This window comes from Macaca thibetana, chromosome 9 (genome assembly GCF_024542745.1).
Source record: "Macaca thibetana thibetana isolate TM-01 chromosome 9, ASM2454274v1, whole genome shotgun sequence".
Taxonomy (NCBI): domain Eukaryota; kingdom Metazoa; phylum Chordata; class Mammalia; order Primates; family Cercopithecidae; genus Macaca; species Macaca thibetana.
Genome location: NC_065586.1, coordinates 960,528 through 976,862, shown reverse-complemented (window position 1 = coordinate 976,862; position 16,335 = coordinate 960,528). Strand labels below are relative to the sequence as shown.

The window sequence follows — 16,335 nt, the reverse complement described above, 5'->3', positions numbered from 1 at the left end:
CGCTAACTTGTGACGCCCCTTCCTCGTGCCAAATGCCCGGCCATGGCGAGGGGCCCTTGGACCTCTGTTGCAGTCCTTCCTCCTCTCCCACCTCCCAAAACCAAGGCGGCTTCCCTCTTCTCACCCCTCCCCGTCCTCTTCTCTCCTAGTGCACAGCAGCAAACACCTCGTCAGGAAGTTCCGCGGGCACCTGCGCACCAAGATCGAGTCCGGGGAAGGGACAGTCCCCGTGCGTGGCCCCAGTGCAGTGCAGACCTGGGACGGCGTCCTGCTGGGGGAGCAGCTGGTCACCATGTCCTGCACGGACAAGATTGCCAGGTGAGGCCCACAGCTTCCTCTTGTGGACGTTGGCTGCGGCCAGTGGGGAGCGCCAAGCCCCAGGCTCCCTGCGTACCACTTCTGGTGGGGTCAGAGATGTTGGGCACATGAGGTCAGGGCCCTGTGCCTGAGTCGTGGAACTCCACAGCCATTCCGCGTGTTCAGTCCCACACCCTGAGGCCAAGCCACCCCGAGTCCCCGAGTGAGCAAGGCCCGGCCACCCCAGACTGCCGCTGCATGGGGCAAACACAGCCTGGCCTGAGCTGCCGGCCAGTCGGGGTGGCCATAGGCTAATGAGAAGCCAGGGCCTCCCCTGCCCGCTGCGCTTTCCACCAAAACCTGACAAAATCATCCAGGGACAGCCACAGGCCTTGAGGTCAGCTGCTGGAACACCTCTCCCCCACCACCCAGAGCCATTGTCTTCTTGGAAGGAGTTTTCAAAGCCTCCGTGTGGAGGTCTCCGGATGAGGTGCCTCCGCTGAGCTCTGTGCAGAGGAGCAGGAAGGTGCAGAATGGGCACCCGCCTCCCTCCCAGCACCTCCAGTCGCTGCCACGCCCCGAGCGCCTCCCTGAACCTTGGTCTGATGCGTTGAGACCTCCCCCTACCTCGGCCTGATGCCTGGAGACCTCCTTGACCTTGGTCTGATGCCCTGAGACCTCCCCCACATTGGTCTGAGGCCCTGAGGCCTCCCCAACGTTGGCCTAATGCCCCGAGAGTGCCATCCCCACTGCAGGACATTTCTGTAACTTTGGTTTGGAAAATAAGGGTCACAGGTGTGGGGATAGCATGAGTTTCCCTAAAGAGCCATGAACTCCCCACAAGCCTGATTTAAAAAAAAAAAAAAACTAATAACAGCATGGTCACAGGAAGTCTGGGTTGAGTGACCCAGAACGCCCTTGGACACTCTGGTCGTCCTGTTCCTCTGTCATCTGCAGCTGGAGTGGAAACAGCGCACTTGGCGCAAATGTGGTCTCTGGGCACCACCCCTAACTCCCAACGAGGCTGTGGCTCTGAGACCCTCTGTAAGGACGTTTTGTGGTGGAGCCAGGCAGGGGATGCAAAGGTTGGTCCCCAGGATGTGCAGGAAGGAGGCTGAGTGGGGAGGGGCAGGAAGCCCAAGGCCCGAGGAGGACCCAGCGCATCACCCCCGAGGCTTGCATGGAGGCTCTTGTGCCCACGGGGTCCTGGGCTCTCGACTGCCACAGCAGGACCTGGGGAGAGAAGGGAGAGGGTGGGCCCAGCCAGCCCCCATAAAATCCTAATCAAAACGCAGCCACCCCGAACAGACAGACGCCCCATTGGGGTGGGCTGTGTCTCCAGTGCCTGCACGGGACGGGCACCTGCCATGTGCCCAACAGATAGTAGGACGACTATTTACCCATCCTAACCCCGAGCGCTGGGCCCTGGCCTGTCCACAAAACCCAAGGGGCTGGAGGTCAAGGGGGTGACATCAGGGGACACAGAGCCCAGGAGGGAAGGGGAGACCCCCGCTGCACCTGCCTCCGCCTCACCTGCCCCAGCCCCTACAGTCCCCTACAGCTCTGCTCCCCAGGATCCACACAGACTGGCTTCTGGGGCCCAGGCAGATGAAACCCCAGTCCTGACAGCAGTGGTTCCGCCTTCTCATGGAAATGGTAGGAGAGCTGGGGAAAATGGTGCCCTTTCCTTCCCAGCTCTGGGCACTCCTGGCTGGGGAGCCGCAGGGTCGGCCTAATGACAGCAGACCAAAGCCGGACGTGGTTTCTGCATCATAGGGAACAGCCCATTGTCGACAAATAGCTCATTTTTCAGAAGAAAATGTCTTCCTCCTTTGTAATATTTTCATCTATTCATGACAGAGAAAAAGCAATAATTTTCACCTCAACTGAAATTCTCTTGGTGCCCTAAGATAGCATTGGGTTTCTAAATTTACTCTCTGGTGCCCCAGAAAAATGAAGTAAATTAGCATCTACAGAATTGAAACCTGGCTGTCCTGGGATCTTCAACATCCATAGACGGTGGGCTAAACACAGGTGCAAACCCACGCGACGCTGGACACAGGTACAAACCCACACGACGCCAGGAGGTCCGGTCACAGGTGCAAACCCACATGATGCCAGCAGGTCTGGGCACAGGTGCAAACCCACGCGAAGCTGGACGCAGGTGCAAACCCATGTGACACCGGCAGGTCCAGGCACAGGTGCAAACCCACGCGACGCTGGACACAGGTGCAAACCCACGCAATGCCAGCAGGTCCAGACACAGGTGCAAACCCACGCAACGCTGGACACAGATGCAAACCCACATGACGCCAGCAGGTCCGGGCACAGGTGCAAACCCACGCAACGCCAGCAGGTCCAGACACAAGTGCAAACCCATGTGATGCCGGAAAGTCCGGGCACAGGTGCAAACCCACGCGATGCTAGACACGGGTGCAAACCCACGCAACGCCGGCAGGTCTGGGTACAGGTGCAAACCCATGCGATGCTGGACACGGGTGCAAACCCACGCGGCCCTGGCAGGTCCGGGCACAGGTGCAAACCCACGTGACGCTGGACGCAGGTGCAAACCCATGCAACACCAGCAGGTCCAGACACAGGTGCAAGCCCATGCAATGCTGGACACAGGTGCGAACCCACATGATGCTGGCAGGTCCGGGGCACAGGTGCAAACCCACGTGACGCTGGACACAGGTGCAAACCCACGTGACGCCAGCAGGTCTGGGTACAGGTGCAAACCCACGCGACGCTGGACACGGGTGCAAACCCACATGACGCCAGCAGGTCCGGGCACTCAGTGGCCACTCAAGGGGCAGGGTTTTCTCTCTGTAACAAAATCTCCTTGGTAAACAAAGGTCCACACTGCTTCCCGGCCAGGGGTTTTCAGTGACTGGGAATTTGGGGCGATTCTAGACTCCTTCTGAAAAGAGAATAAAAGTTTGTGGAAATTGTCACGCCCATGGCTCTGGGTGGCTGGAGTGAGAACTCCTGAATTTGTCCAGGAATTAATCCTAAGCTCCTGCCGGGTTAGAACAGAGTTGTGTCCTCTCTCTCCATTCACAAGTGCTTCACTCCCGAGTCTGGTGACAGGGAGTGCAGTAGACAGAGGGGTGCCCGGGTGTGGGGGCACAGGCAGAGCTTGAAATGCCCCCAGCCACTGGCCGAGGCCCCTCGACGCCCAGCCCACCTTCTGGTTCTGTCCCTGGTTCTCACCTGTCTTAGACTTAGCTTCCCCTTGTCCCCATCATCTCTTCTCCCTCCTTCTCTTGCTCTCGGCCTCTGTCTCTGCCTCTGTCTCTCTGTCTCTTGCTTTGTCTCTTCATCTCTGTCCTTGTCTGTCTGTCTCTGTCTCTCTCTGTGTGCCCATCTCTGTCTCTCTGTCTCTGTCTCTCTGTCTCTGTCTCTCTCTGTCTCTGTCTCTCTCTGTGTGCCCGTCTCTGTCTCTCTGTCTCTGTCTCTCTGTCTCTGTCTCTCTGTGTGCCCGTCTCTGTCTCTCTGTCTCTGTCTCTCTGTCTCTGTCTCTCTGTCTCTGTCTCTCTGTCTCTATCTCTCTGTCTCTGTCTCTCTGTCTCTGTCTCTCTCTGTGTGCCCGTCTCTGTCTCTCTGTCTCTGTCTCTCTCTGTGTGCCCGTCTCTGTCTCTCTGTCTCTGTCTCTCTCTGTGTGCCCGTCTCTGTCTCTCTGTCTCTGTCTCTCTGTGTGCCCGTCTCTGTCTCTCTCTGTGTGCCCGTCTCTGTCTCTCTGTCTCTGTCTCTCTGTCTCTGTCTCTCTCTGTGTGCCCGTCTCTGTCTCTCTGTCTCTGTCTCTCTCTGTGTGCCCGTCTCTGTCTCTCTCTGTGTGCCCGTCTCTGTCTCTCTGTCTCTGTCTCTCTCTGTGTGCCCGTCTCTGTCTCTCTGTCTCTGTCTCTCTGTGTGCCCGTCTCTGTCTCTCTGTCTCTGTCTCTCTGTCTCTGTCTCTCTGTGTGCCCGTCTCTGTCTCTCTGTCTCTGTCTCTCTGTCTCTGTCTCTCTCTGTGTGCCCGTCTCTGTCTCTCTCTGTGTGCCCATCTCTGTCTCTCTGTCTCTGTCTCTCTGTCTCTGTCTCTCTCTGTGTGCCCATCTCTGTCTCTCTGTCTCTGTCTCTCTGTCTCTGTCTCTCTCTGTGTGCCCGTCTCTGTCTCTCTGTCTCTGTCTCTCTCTGTGTGCCCGTCTCTGTCTCTCTCTGTGTGCCCGTCTCTGTCTCTCTCTGTGTGCCCGTCTCTGTCTCTCTGTCTCTGTCTCTCTCTGTGTGCCCGTCTCTGTCTCTCTCTGTGTGCCCGTCTCTGTCTCTCTCTGTGTGCCCGTCTCTGTCTCTCTGTCTCTGTCTCTCTGTCTCTGTCTCTCTCTGTGTGCCCGTCTCTGTCTCTCTCTGTGTGCCCGTCTCTGTCTCTCTGTCTCTGTCTCTCTGTCTCTGTCTCTCTGTGTGCCCGTCTCTGTCTCTCTGTCTCTGTCTCTCTGTCTCTCTCTCTCTGTGTGCCCGTCTCTGTCTCTCTCTGTGTGCCCGTCTCTGTCTCTCTGTCTCTGTCTCTCTGTCTCTGTCTCTCTGTGTGCCCGTCTCTGTCTCTCTGTCTCTGTCTCTCTGTCTCTGTCTCTCTCTGTGTGCCCGTCTCTGTCTCTCTGTCTCTGTCTCTCTGTCTCTGTCTCTGTGTGCCCGTCTCTGTCTCTCTCTGTGTGCCCGTCTCTGTCTCTCTCTGTGTGCCCGTCTCTGTCTCTCTCTGTGTGCCCGTCTCTGTCTCTCTGTCTCTGTCTCTCTGTCTCTGTCTCTCTCTGTGTGCCCGTCTCTGTCTCTCTGTCTCTGTCTCTCTCTGTGTGCCCGTCTCTGTCTCTCTGTCTCTGTCTCTCTCTGTGTGCCCGTCTCTGTCTCTCTGTCTCTGTCTCTCTCTGTGTGCCCGTCTCTGTCTCTCTGTCTCTGTCTCTCTGTGTGCCCGTCTCTGTCTCTCTGTCTCTGTCTCTCTGTCTCTGTCTCTCTCTGTGTGCCCGTCTCTGTCTCTCTCTGTGTGCCCATCTCTGTCTCTCTGTCTCTGTCTCTCTCTGTGTGCCCGTCTCTGTCTCTCTGTCTCTGTCTCTCTGTCTCTGTCTCTCTCTGTGTGCCCGTCTCTGTCTCTCTGTCTCTGTCTCTCTCTGTGTGCCCGTCTCTGTCTCTCTCTGTGTGCCCGTCTCTGTCTCTCTCTGTGTGCCCGTCTCTGTCTCTCTCTGTGTGCCCGTCTCTGTCTCTCTGTCTCTGTCTCTCTGTCTCTGTCTCTCTCTGTGTGCCCGTCTCTGTCTCTCTCTGTGTGCCCGTCTCTGTCTCTCTGTCTCTGTCTCTCTGTCTCTGTCTCTCTGTGTGCCCGTCTCTGTCTCTCTGTCTCTGTCTCTCTGTCTCTGTCTCTCTCTGTGTGCCCGTCTCTGTCTCTCTGTCTCTGTCTCTCTGTCTCTGTCTCTCTCTGTGTGCCCGTCTCTGTCTCTCTGTCTCTGTCTCTCTGTCTCTGTCTCTCTCTGTGTGCCCGTCTCTGTCTCTCTGTCTCTGTCTCTCTGTCTCTGTCTCTGTGTGCCCGTCTCTGTCTCTCTCTGTGTGCCCGTCTCTGTCTCTCTCTGTGTGCCCGTCTCTGTCTCTCTGTCTCTGTCTCTCTCTGTGTGCCCGTCTCTGTCTCTCTCTGTGTGCCCGTCTCTGTCTCTCTGTCTCTGTCTCTCTGTCTCTGTCTCTCTCTGTGTGCCCGTCTCTGTCTCTCTCTGTGTGCCCGTCTCTGTCTCTCTGTCTCTGTCTCTCTGTCTCTGTCTCTCTGTCTCTGTCTCTCTCTGTCTCCCTGTCTCTCTGTCTCTCTCTGTGTGCCCGTCTCTGTCTCTCTCTGTGTGCCCGTCTCTGTCTCTCTGTCTCTGTCTCTCTGTCTCTGTCTCTCTCTGTGTGCCCGTCTCTGTCTCTCTCTGTGTGCCCGTCTCTGTCTCTCTGTCTCTGTCTCTCTGTCTCTGTCTCTCTGTGTGCCCTCTCTGTCTCTCTGTCTCTGTCTCTCTGTCTCTGTCTCTCTCTGTGTGCCCGTCTCTGTCTCTCTCTGTGTGCCCGTCTCTGTCTCTCTGTCTCTGTCTCTCTGTCTCTGTCTCTCTGTGTGCCCGTCTCTGTCTCTCTGTCTCTGTCTCTCTGTCTCTGTCTCTCTCTGTGTGCCCGTCTCTGTCTCTCTCTGTGTGCCCGTCTCTGTCTCTCTCTGTGTGCCCGTCTCTGTCTCTCTCTGTGTGCCCGTCTCTGTCTCTCTGTCTCTGTCTCTCTGTCTCTGTCTCTCTCTGTGTGCCCGTCTCTGTCTCTCTGTCTCTGTCTCTCTGTCTCTGTCTCTCTCTGTGTGCCCGTCTCTGTCTCTCTGTCTCTGTCTCTCTGTCTCTGTCTCTCTCTGTGTGCCCGTCTCTGTCTCTCTGTCTCTGTCTCTCTGTCTCTGTCTCTGTGTGCCCGTCTCTGTCTCTCTCTGTGTGCCCGTCTCTGTCTCTCTCTGTGTGCCCGTCTCTGTCTCTCTGTCTCTGTCTCTCTCTGTGTGCCCGTCTCTGTCTCTCTCTGTGTGCCCGTCTCTGTCTCTCTGTCTCTGTCTCTCTGTCTCTGTCTCTCTCTGTGTGCCCGTCTCTGTCTCTCTCTGTGTGCCCGTCTCTGTCTCTCTGTCTCTCTCTCTCTCTGTCTCTGTCTCTCTGTCTCTGTCTCTCTCTGTGTGCCCGTCTCTGTCTCTCTCTGTGTGCCCGTCTCTGTCTCTCTGTCTCTGTCTCTCTCTGTGTGCCCGTCTCTGTCTCTCTCTGTGTGCCCGTCTCTGTCTCTCTCTGTGTGCCCGTCTCTGTCTCTCTGTCTCTGTCTCTCTGTCTCTGTCTCTCTCTGTGTGCCCGTCTCTGTCTCTCTCTGTGTGCCCGTCTCTGTCTCTCTGTCTCTGTCTCTGTCTCTGTCTCTCTGTGTGCCCGTCTCTGTCTCTCTGTCTCTGTCTCTCTGTCTCTGTCTCTCTCTGTGTGCCCGTCTCTGTCTCTCTGTCTCTGTCTCTCTGTCTCTGTCTCTCTGTGTGCCCGTCTCTGTCTCTCTGTCTCTGTCTCTCTGTCTCTGTCTCTCTCTGTGTGCCCGTCTCTGTCTCTCTCTCCTTATCTTTGTCTTTTTATCTCTGTCCTCATCTCTCTGTTTCTGTCACTCTCTCTCTCTCTCTCTGTCTCTGTCTCTCCCTCTCCATCTCATCCTCCTCCCTGGCTGTGCGTATCCCATCTCTTCATCTCTGCTCCACTCACCCTCCCTCACTGATGAGCTCCCTGAGCTGCTCCTTCTGCCTGCCTCCCTCTTCCCCAACGCCTTTCCCTTCTCAGCTCCTGCCGCCACGCTGCTCCCTGACAGAGCCTGCAGGCATTCGGTTCCAGGTACTGTCTGCTTCTGCATCTGAGTTCTGACCTCCAAGGGCTCACCGGTGCTGCTCAGCTGCAGGGTACCTGCCACGGTGGGGTGTACTCAGGGTCGCTTGGCTGCAGGGTGCCTGCCATGGTGGGGTGTACTCAGGGCTGCTTGGCTGCAGGGTACCTGCCACAGTGGGGTGTACTCAGGGCTGCTTGGCTGCAGGGTGCCTGCCACGGTGGGGTGTACTCAGGGTCGCTTGGCTGCAGGGTGCCTGCCATGGTGAGGTGCACTCAGTGGCCCTCGGTGGTCCTCGGGAGCCCTCGGTCAACCGTCCTTTTTGGTGAGCAGGAGAGGTAGGAGGGGAAACAGTGGTCCCGACGATGACAGAAGTGGTGCCACCACTCGGAGCCTCTGCTCTGGGCCAGGCACAAGCAGTGGCCTGGGGACACAGCCTTTGGCAAGAAGGTACTTGTGTATCTGCCAAAATCAGACCTAAGCATAGACCAGGATGTCCGTGCTAAGGCAGGAGCTGTTTCAGAATTGCGCCGCACTTGCCGTTTCTGAGCGGAAGCATATGTTATGCTAATGATTCCAGACCATAAGCATCTGGGCCGTGCATTATTTGTACAGAGAGACCATCTGATAACGTATGTGTTCATCTGCTTTCTATCCTGTACAAAAACAAAAATTAAACCTAGGGCTTAAATAACATTCAACATAAAAGATCCTTCATACACAAATACGGATGAAATATTCTAAGTCAGGGAGTTCATGACGGCCAGGGCTCTGTGGAGAGTGGAGTCTGAGGACACGGAGGTGGAAGTCGCCGTCTGTGAAGCTGGGGGAGGACACACGTGGCCGTGGAAATGACCTCACACGAGGCACTGTGGCCGGCGCTGGGTGCACAGGAGCCAGCCTCGTCCTGAGGGCCATGATGAGATGTGCAGGCAGTTTTGAAAGTTGGTTGTCAAATAAGTCATTATTAAAAACTAAATTACATAAACTTAGAACTAAATAAGTTATAGTAAAACAAAGGTAATAAGTACTCAAAACCCACCACTCCAAATTATTTTACTGTTATTTGTGGTCTTGAAATTATTTACACCTCTTGTATCTGTGTGGTAGAAATACCACAAAATCATGCTGTTTTCCAAACCCCTTCATCGCTGCCCAAACCTGCTCAGTGACCTCATGCTGGGGCCTTGAAATCGGCCACAGTGATGGTGCTTACACCATGGAAATTGGAAAGCTACACACACATCCTGGTTTCTTTCTTTCGAGAGTTGATTGTTAGCAGCATACTATGGTCTCATCCAGAAATAACATATTTGAGGCTGCTAGAAGTCCACTGTCTGAACCCGGGAGGCCCTCACCCTCCTTAGAATCAATCCTTCCCACCAAACTCTAAGCTTCTGGCAGGCAGGGACCTTGTCTCATTCCACGTCATGCATTCAGTGTCTGGCACGGTGGGTGCGGGCACATAGCAGGCATACATAGATCGATAGATGACAGATAGATGGATAGAGATGACAGATAGATGATACAGCACATAGCAGGCATATATAGATTGATAGATGACAGATAGATGATATGGCACATGGCAGGCATACATAGATCGATAGATGACAGATAGATGGATAGATATGACAGATAGATGATACATAGATTATAGATTAGATGATAGACAACTAATAGGTGATAGATGATAGGTAGATAGATGATAGATGATAGACAGAAGATAGATTATAGATTAGATGATTGATTGATGATAGAAGACAGATGACAGAGAGATAGGAGGGAGGGAGGGAGGAAGGGAGAAGGGAGCAAGGGGAGGCTGAGCCACAGCAGGAGGGGACAAGGGCTTTGAACCCCTCACAGCACCATTGGTAACACCTTGGTGGGCTGGCAGGGAGAGTGCCTGGAGCCTCCCTGGCACAGGCTGGCGAGTGCAGCCTCCACGTTGCCCTGGTGCTGGCTGCAGCAGTCTTCAAGCGCCGGCTGACTTGGCTATGACGGCTCCACCGAGACCCACCCCGAGGAGACGTCTACACCATGGGGAGGCCCCAGCGCAGGAAGGGGCTGCTTCCAACCGTGCCAGCCTGTCCGTCCACCTGAGGCCTGCCAGGCTTCCTTACACCCCTGCGAGGCACAAAGTGCTCCACATGGTCAGCGTCCAGAAACGGCTCACTGCGCTCGCGAATGAAGGAAACCTGCTCTTTTGTCCGAATGGCCACGATGTGAAATAGGAATCGCTGTGGCGTGATTGATGCCGCCCTGGGACCTGGAAGTTGAAAGGACTGCAGGCCTCTGATGCGCCAGGCAGACGACTGTACGGCGGTGAAGCATGCATCTTCTGCTCAGTCACTGACTTCGGCCAGGGCTCCAAAGGTACGTGTGCTGCTCATACATTTTAGGGATATGCTGAAACCAGTGAAACCTACGGATTTTCTCTCCTCAAGAGCATGAGTCTCATCCCACACGAGGCCAGGAACCCATGGTCATATTTGCTTCGTCATTTAGAAATTTCTCTGGGAATAGATGCAGTTCTGTTCGGGCAGCCATGAGATAAATGTCTGGCTGGCTTTTGATCTCCGACTTTGTGCGACTTTCATGTATTAAAATGAGAATAAATGGATAGAATTGTATATATCATTAAGGTACAGAAAGTGCGTCCGCCAGACAAATTGGTCATTCTCTTTGCAATTTCCCTTTGATATCGATGAAAAATGATCTTTTGTATCAAAATAACTAAACAAACAACACAGCTACATTACTTCCCACCTGCAGATCAAAAGGCATGCACAGACATCACCTGTCAGATCAATAATACCTGTAATAATATTCCTGGGTGGCAGCAGACCTTCTGGGTACGGAATTCCATGAATAATAATAGATTTCACTTCACAATGTCCGTGGTAAGAGCGGTTTACAGCAAAATATGAAAGTGTGTGATAGAAACCTTGAAATTTTTACAGTGGCTTAAAATGAGCCATAAAACATTGTGGAGAAAACTTTTTTCACATTTCCTTACACATCATCTGATGTCCCCTCCGTCCTCTGTGTGGGCTTCTGGCCTCCTGTGGCCACAGTCGTTCAGTGCACCAGGGTACGGGAGAGCACTCGAGTTGGGGAAAGGTATGGATGTGGGTGTGGGTGACAGTGTTGTGTGGGTGTAGGTGATGGTGTGGGTGAGGCTGTAGGTGTGGGTGTGGGTGACAGTGTGGGTGTGGGCCAGGCTGTAGGTGTGGGCATAGCTGACGGTGTAGGTGTGGGCATGAGTGTGGGTGATGGTGTGGGTGTGGATGTGGATGTGGGTATGGGTGACGGTGTAGGTGTGGGTGATGGTGTGGGTGTGGATGTGGGTGTGGGTGATGGTGTAGGTATGGGCATGGGTGACGGTGTAGGTGTGGGTGATGGTGTGGGTGATGGTGTGGGTGTGGATGTGGGTGTGGGTGATGGTGTAGGTGTGAGCATGGGTATGGGTGCTGCTGTGGGTGACAGTGATGGTGTAGCCGCCCCACCCCTAAGGGCCGAGGCAGGTCATCCTGTGCTGATGGGGTTGTGATTCTTTCTCAGGCGCCCTCAGCGTTGCTCTGGGGATCACTGAACGAGTCTTTTGTCTCCATCCTGCATGCCTCCCGCGATGCACACCTAATGTTCTCTGCCGTTCAGAAGGATCTGTGGGTGTTGGCAGGCCACACGCCCCTCACTGCATCTGAAATCCACTGTGGTCTCTGGGAACCCACGACTGAGCCACAGGAGGATACTCTGAGCCTGTTTGCTGGGCAGAACCCCCACTCCGCCTGCCTTGGTGCCCTGACAGCACTGATCACTCATCAGGCTCTGGGTGCCCCAGCAGAGAAAGCTGTAGGCCAAGCCCCTGCTCAGAAGCCCCTCTTCTGGGCCAAGGGCCTGTGACCATCTTGTCTCCCATGACAAATCAGGCCCTCCCTGTGGCACTTAGAACTGTGTCCTCACATCTCAGGGGCTCCACAGACACCACTGACTTGATGATTACGTAACCACTTAGAGCCCAAGGGTGCTGCCTGGTCGCTAAGACCAGCCCCGAGCAAATGGCCTGATGTGCAGCCGGGCCCACTGGGGGTCCAGGCCATGAGAGGATGCTCTAGAGTCCCAGGTCCCTGAGGCATCTCAGTCTGCCCAGGGCCTCGTGCTGATGCAAAGGGGCTGAGGGAGCAGGAAGGCGAGAGGATAGGAGGCAGGGACAGAGCCCAGTACGGGGCCCAGTTGCCTGCACCTGAGTGCTGGGGCCAGGGACAGACGCGTCCAGGTGTCCTTGGCCTCCTCTGTGACCTCAGGGGCAGTGGGTGCTCGGAGGACAGGGATCCTGGGGGGTGGCACCAGCCACACGCTCCCAGGGGAAGCACGACCTTGCAGATGCCTTTCAGACTCTGGCCTCCAGTACTGGGGGAACATCCCTGTTTCAGGCCATCCCACAGCAGCCCTAGGGGGCCGGCACTGGCAGGCGAGAGAAATCACCCATTCAGTCTTCAGGAAATCAGAGAACAGATACAGTCGCAGTAAACTCGATTCCTAAAATCCTACCACCACCAGAGCCCTGGGAAGACGGTGGAACTGCAGAACGTGGGTGGTTTCCCAGGTCAATGAGAACTGACCCGCAAATCCACAAGTGAAGGCTGAGGAGCGCCCTGGAGACCAAACCCTGCCCCTGTGTGGGACGCCGCAGGCCTAACAGTCCCGTCCTGAAGGCCTGTGGACGCGGCCTGTTTTTCCAGCTCTGTGGAGCCAGGCTACGCTGTCACTAACAGCCAGACCCCAGGCTCCTGAAAGAACGGGGAAAACCGCAGAGGTGCTTTTAGCTTTTGTCTCTAAGAATCAAACGTTGAGTGGCATATAAAAAATCTAAATCTCCTGGAACTAATGTGCCTTCAGATATGGTTTCTAATTTTAAGTACCTGAGCTTGATTATTGATCACAATGTGTCTTTAAATGAGCAGATTAAAACTTTCTCCATGAAAATGAACCATAAGAAATTACAGCTGCTCTCTGGGGAATATGGCACTGGCTGATTTCTAAATCTAAATTTTAGCCTGTGCAGAGCTCCGTCTCCCCCCACCTAGAGATCGGCGGCTCAATGTTCCCTCAGCAAGAGCTTCTCGCGCCTCCTCTTGGCCACCCGGCCCACCTGGGAACAATTCTGACGCCTTCCTCCATGATTTGTTGACTCCACTGAGGTCAAATGAGTGTTGTTCATTGTTCTAATCTCAGAGTGCAGGTCCTTCCTAACATAACTGCTTTTAAACACCGAACCCAAAGTTCCCCCAGTCTGGTTTAAAAATATTTTTACTCCTTTTAAAATATGCATTGTATAGATTGAGACGAAGTCTCACTCTTGTCACCCAGGCTGGAATGCAATGGCACGATCCTGGCTCACTGCAGCCTCTGCCTCCCAGGTTCAAGCGATTCTCTGTCTCAGCCTCCCAAGTAGCTGGGATTACAGGCACCGCCACCACTCCTGGCTAATTTTTGTATTTTTAATAGAGACAGGGTTTCGCCATGTTGGCCAGGCTGGTCTCAAACTCCTGACCTCAAGTGATCCACCCACCTCAGCTTCCCAAAGTGCTGGGATTACAGGGGTGAGCCACCGCACCCGGCCTTAAGTGACATTTTATAACACCTCTAGTGAGGAAAGAAGCAGTGATCAATTCGCTAACACTTACCAAACACAAAAAGTAATAATGGAAGAATCCGCAGCCCCGCTGCCGCCGCGGCTCTGCCCTCCTGCACCAGCACCACCGACCTCCGCCGCTCCGCCCTCCTGCACCAGCACCACCGACCTCCGCCGCTCCGCCCTCCTGCACCAGCACCACCGACCTCCGCGGCTCCGCCCTCCTGCACCAGCACCACCGACCTCCGCCGCTCCGCCCTCCTGCACCAGCACCACTGACCTCAGCCACAGTTCCCAAGATCAGAGCCCAGTTCCTGGGGGGGACCCTGCCCAGATGCTTGGAGACGGCAGAGGGTGACAAGCCCAGCATCTGCAAGGTAAGACTTGGAACTCCAGTCAGGGGACAAGAGAAAACACGAGCCGGGCTGAGTGGGGACCTGGGACGCTCGGCAATGACCCAGACAGCGTGGACGCTGCCAACCCAACACAGAGACACGGAGATGGAGGCAAAGGGCTGAGGCCTGAGTCACAAGGCGTCATCTCATGGCCGCCGTCTTCACAGAAGGAACCAAAGGTCCCTGGGCTGAGTGAAAGTGTCCTCTGTCCCCAGAACCAAGAGGCCCCACCGCAGGACTCTCAGACCGCACAGGCCCGAAGAGGAGACGCCGCATGTCCCAGAAACCATCCTCCCAGTGGGAAAGCGTGGCCCCCGCACAGGTGGCCGAGGTGAGGAGGAATCGTCAGGACCCGGGAATGGAGAGACGTGCCTGGGGATCATCCTCTTCGCTCTCGTGCTGAGGAATTTTACGTTTTACCAGCGTGTTGCAGGTAGACTTGGCTGGAGAAGTTGTATCAAGAAAAAGTGTGTTTTTCAGATAGGTTTTTAAGGAGAGAAATGAGACATGTGTGGCCTGGAAGTAATTTACTGGAAATAATTGGAAGCGGCTGAATATCCCACCCACCCCACCTGACCCCAGCTGCCCTGTGTCCCCACCTGACCCCAGCGGGCTGCCCCGTGACCCCACCTGACCCCAGCTGCCCTGTGCCCCCAGCTCACCCCAACGGGCTGCCCCGTGACCCCACCTGACCCCAGCGGGCTGCCCCGTGCCCCCACCTGACCCCAGCTGCCCTGTGTCCCCACCTCACCCCAGCGGACTGCCCCGTGCCCCCACCTGACCCCAGCTGCCCTGTGTCCCCACCTGACCCCAGCTGCCCTGTGTCCCCACCTCACCCCAGCGGGCTGCCCCGTGCCCCCACCTGACCCCAGCGGGCTGCCCCATGCCCCCACCTGACCCCAGCGGGCTGCCCTGTGTCCCCGGATGCCTCACACCCCAAACGTCAGCAGTCAGGACGGCGTCCACCCAGTCTTGGTCCATCCCGGCTACTGCGGCGGAACATGCTGGTCCGCCACAGGAATTTGCTCCTCTTGGTGCTGGAGGCTGGAGGCCAAGGTCTCGGCTCCAGCGGTTTCCGTGTCTGGTGAGGCTTCCCAGGTGGTAACAGCGCCCTGTGCCATGTCCTCCCACGGTGGAAGGGGCTGGGGAGCACTCTGGGAGGTGAGGATTCTATGTGAATTTTTGGGAACACGAGCAATCGGACCACAGAGCCTGGGGGTGTGCACTGTGCTCCCTTCCCCTTGGCCTGACCTGTGTGAGCTCCTGGGGAAGCTGCGGGCAGCCCAAAGACCCCTCAGGCTGTGCCACGGACTCCGGTGAGTTGTCTCCTGCTGTGAAGCAAACCACCCCCAAAACCCTAGGGCCACCTAAAGTCTGTTGCAGGTGGCCCTAAAACAACAAGGCCCTCGTGTACTCCCAAGCCCTCCCTTTGAGCTCGGGGGCTGGCTCACTTCATCCCCACGTGGCACCAGCCGAGGCAGCCCCCAGGCAGCAGGGACCCTTTCCTGGCAGATCAGCTGGGGTGGGTGGAGACCCTGGATCTGCTTCACGGACTCAGGAGTCTCTGCAGAATGGCGGCCGGGACCTGAGGGAGCACCCAGGAGGTCAGAGGACCCAGTCCCAGGTGGCATCATCCCACCGCCTCGGGCTGAGACGTCCCAAGCTGCAGAGGCTCAGGGCAGGTGCAGGCCCACCCTGTGGGTGTCCCGGTCACGCTGAGGAAGAGCCTGTGGGGTGGGGTCGCTGAGAGCCCAGATGGGTTGTCTCCACCGTTGAACACAACACAGCTGCTGGTGAAGGGACAAACTGTCCATCAGCTTCCTCCTACGCTTCAGGCACCTCCATCTGCGCACCAGACCGGTGCTCAGCAGTGCCAGGAGATTTAAACCACAGGCACCTGAGGGCCAGGGCAGGGGCAGCCCGGCAGGAGGCAGCCATAATGATGCTGAACACAAGGAGGGGACCTTGGAGGGGACAGCGTGAGAGCCCGGTGTTTTTAGAGCAGTCACAAGCGTCCTACGTGATGTGATGGTTGAGGCCAGCAGGAGCCGGTGAGGGGCAGAGGGTCCATGTGGCAGAAGGTGCAGATGGGGCAGCTGTGGCCTCCTGGCCCTGAGGGCGTCCCAGCGAGCCAGGCCCGCCGCAGAGGCACAGGAGCTGTGGGACCCATGGTCAGGCAGGCCAGGGTGTCAAGAATGCACCCTCATTTATGTAACCAGTTCCCTGTTAAGACGCACTTAGCTGATTTCCCGTTTCTGTTTTGCCGCACTTTGTCTGCTTTGCAATTACAAACAGCCCCTTCAAGACCGGCCCTATGCGTACATCAGGCATTCCACCGAGAATGCAGATGCTGGGTGAATTCCTAGCAGGCCTGCTATTGAGTCAAAAGGCTGTTGGCTTCTCTTTCACCTAGAAAGGCCCCAGAATAGGTCTGAGTGGCCTGGAAATGGGGTGGGGCCTGTATGCAGAGACGTCTGGGACTTATTACCTGTCTTGGCAAAAGGTGGGAGGAAGAAAGTGTGAGACAGGGTTTGGGGGTGGGGTGTGGAGGAAGGGAAATGTCACCCCCAGACCGGCCAGAGATTCGTCTGTCTCCTGCGCTCTTCCAATGCCGTGAGAGGTAGATACGGCGACTGTGACCCTAGAACCAGCCCGGAGATGGTG

At 56.0% G+C, this 16,335-nt stretch overlaps 2 protein-coding genes across 2 annotated transcripts in view; both read left to right on the top strand.

Moving 5' to 3' along the window:
• DIP2C (disco interacting protein 2 homolog C) overlaps positions 1-16,335 on the top strand; it is an 840,898-nt gene that overhangs the window by 122,019 nt on the left and 702,544 nt on the right. The gene's annotated exons all lie outside the window — the stretch shown is intronic.
• The window catches only part of ADARB2 (adenosine deaminase RNA specific B2 (inactive)), a 526,169-nt gene that overhangs the window by 488,198 nt on the left and 21,636 nt on the right, over positions 1-16,335 (top strand). Inside the window, exon 7 of the mRNA XM_050805463.1 lies at positions 150-318. Within this exon, the coding sequence (XP_050661420.1) occupies positions 150-318 (169 nt within the window). The remainder of the gene's footprint in view (positions 1-149; positions 319-16,335) is intronic.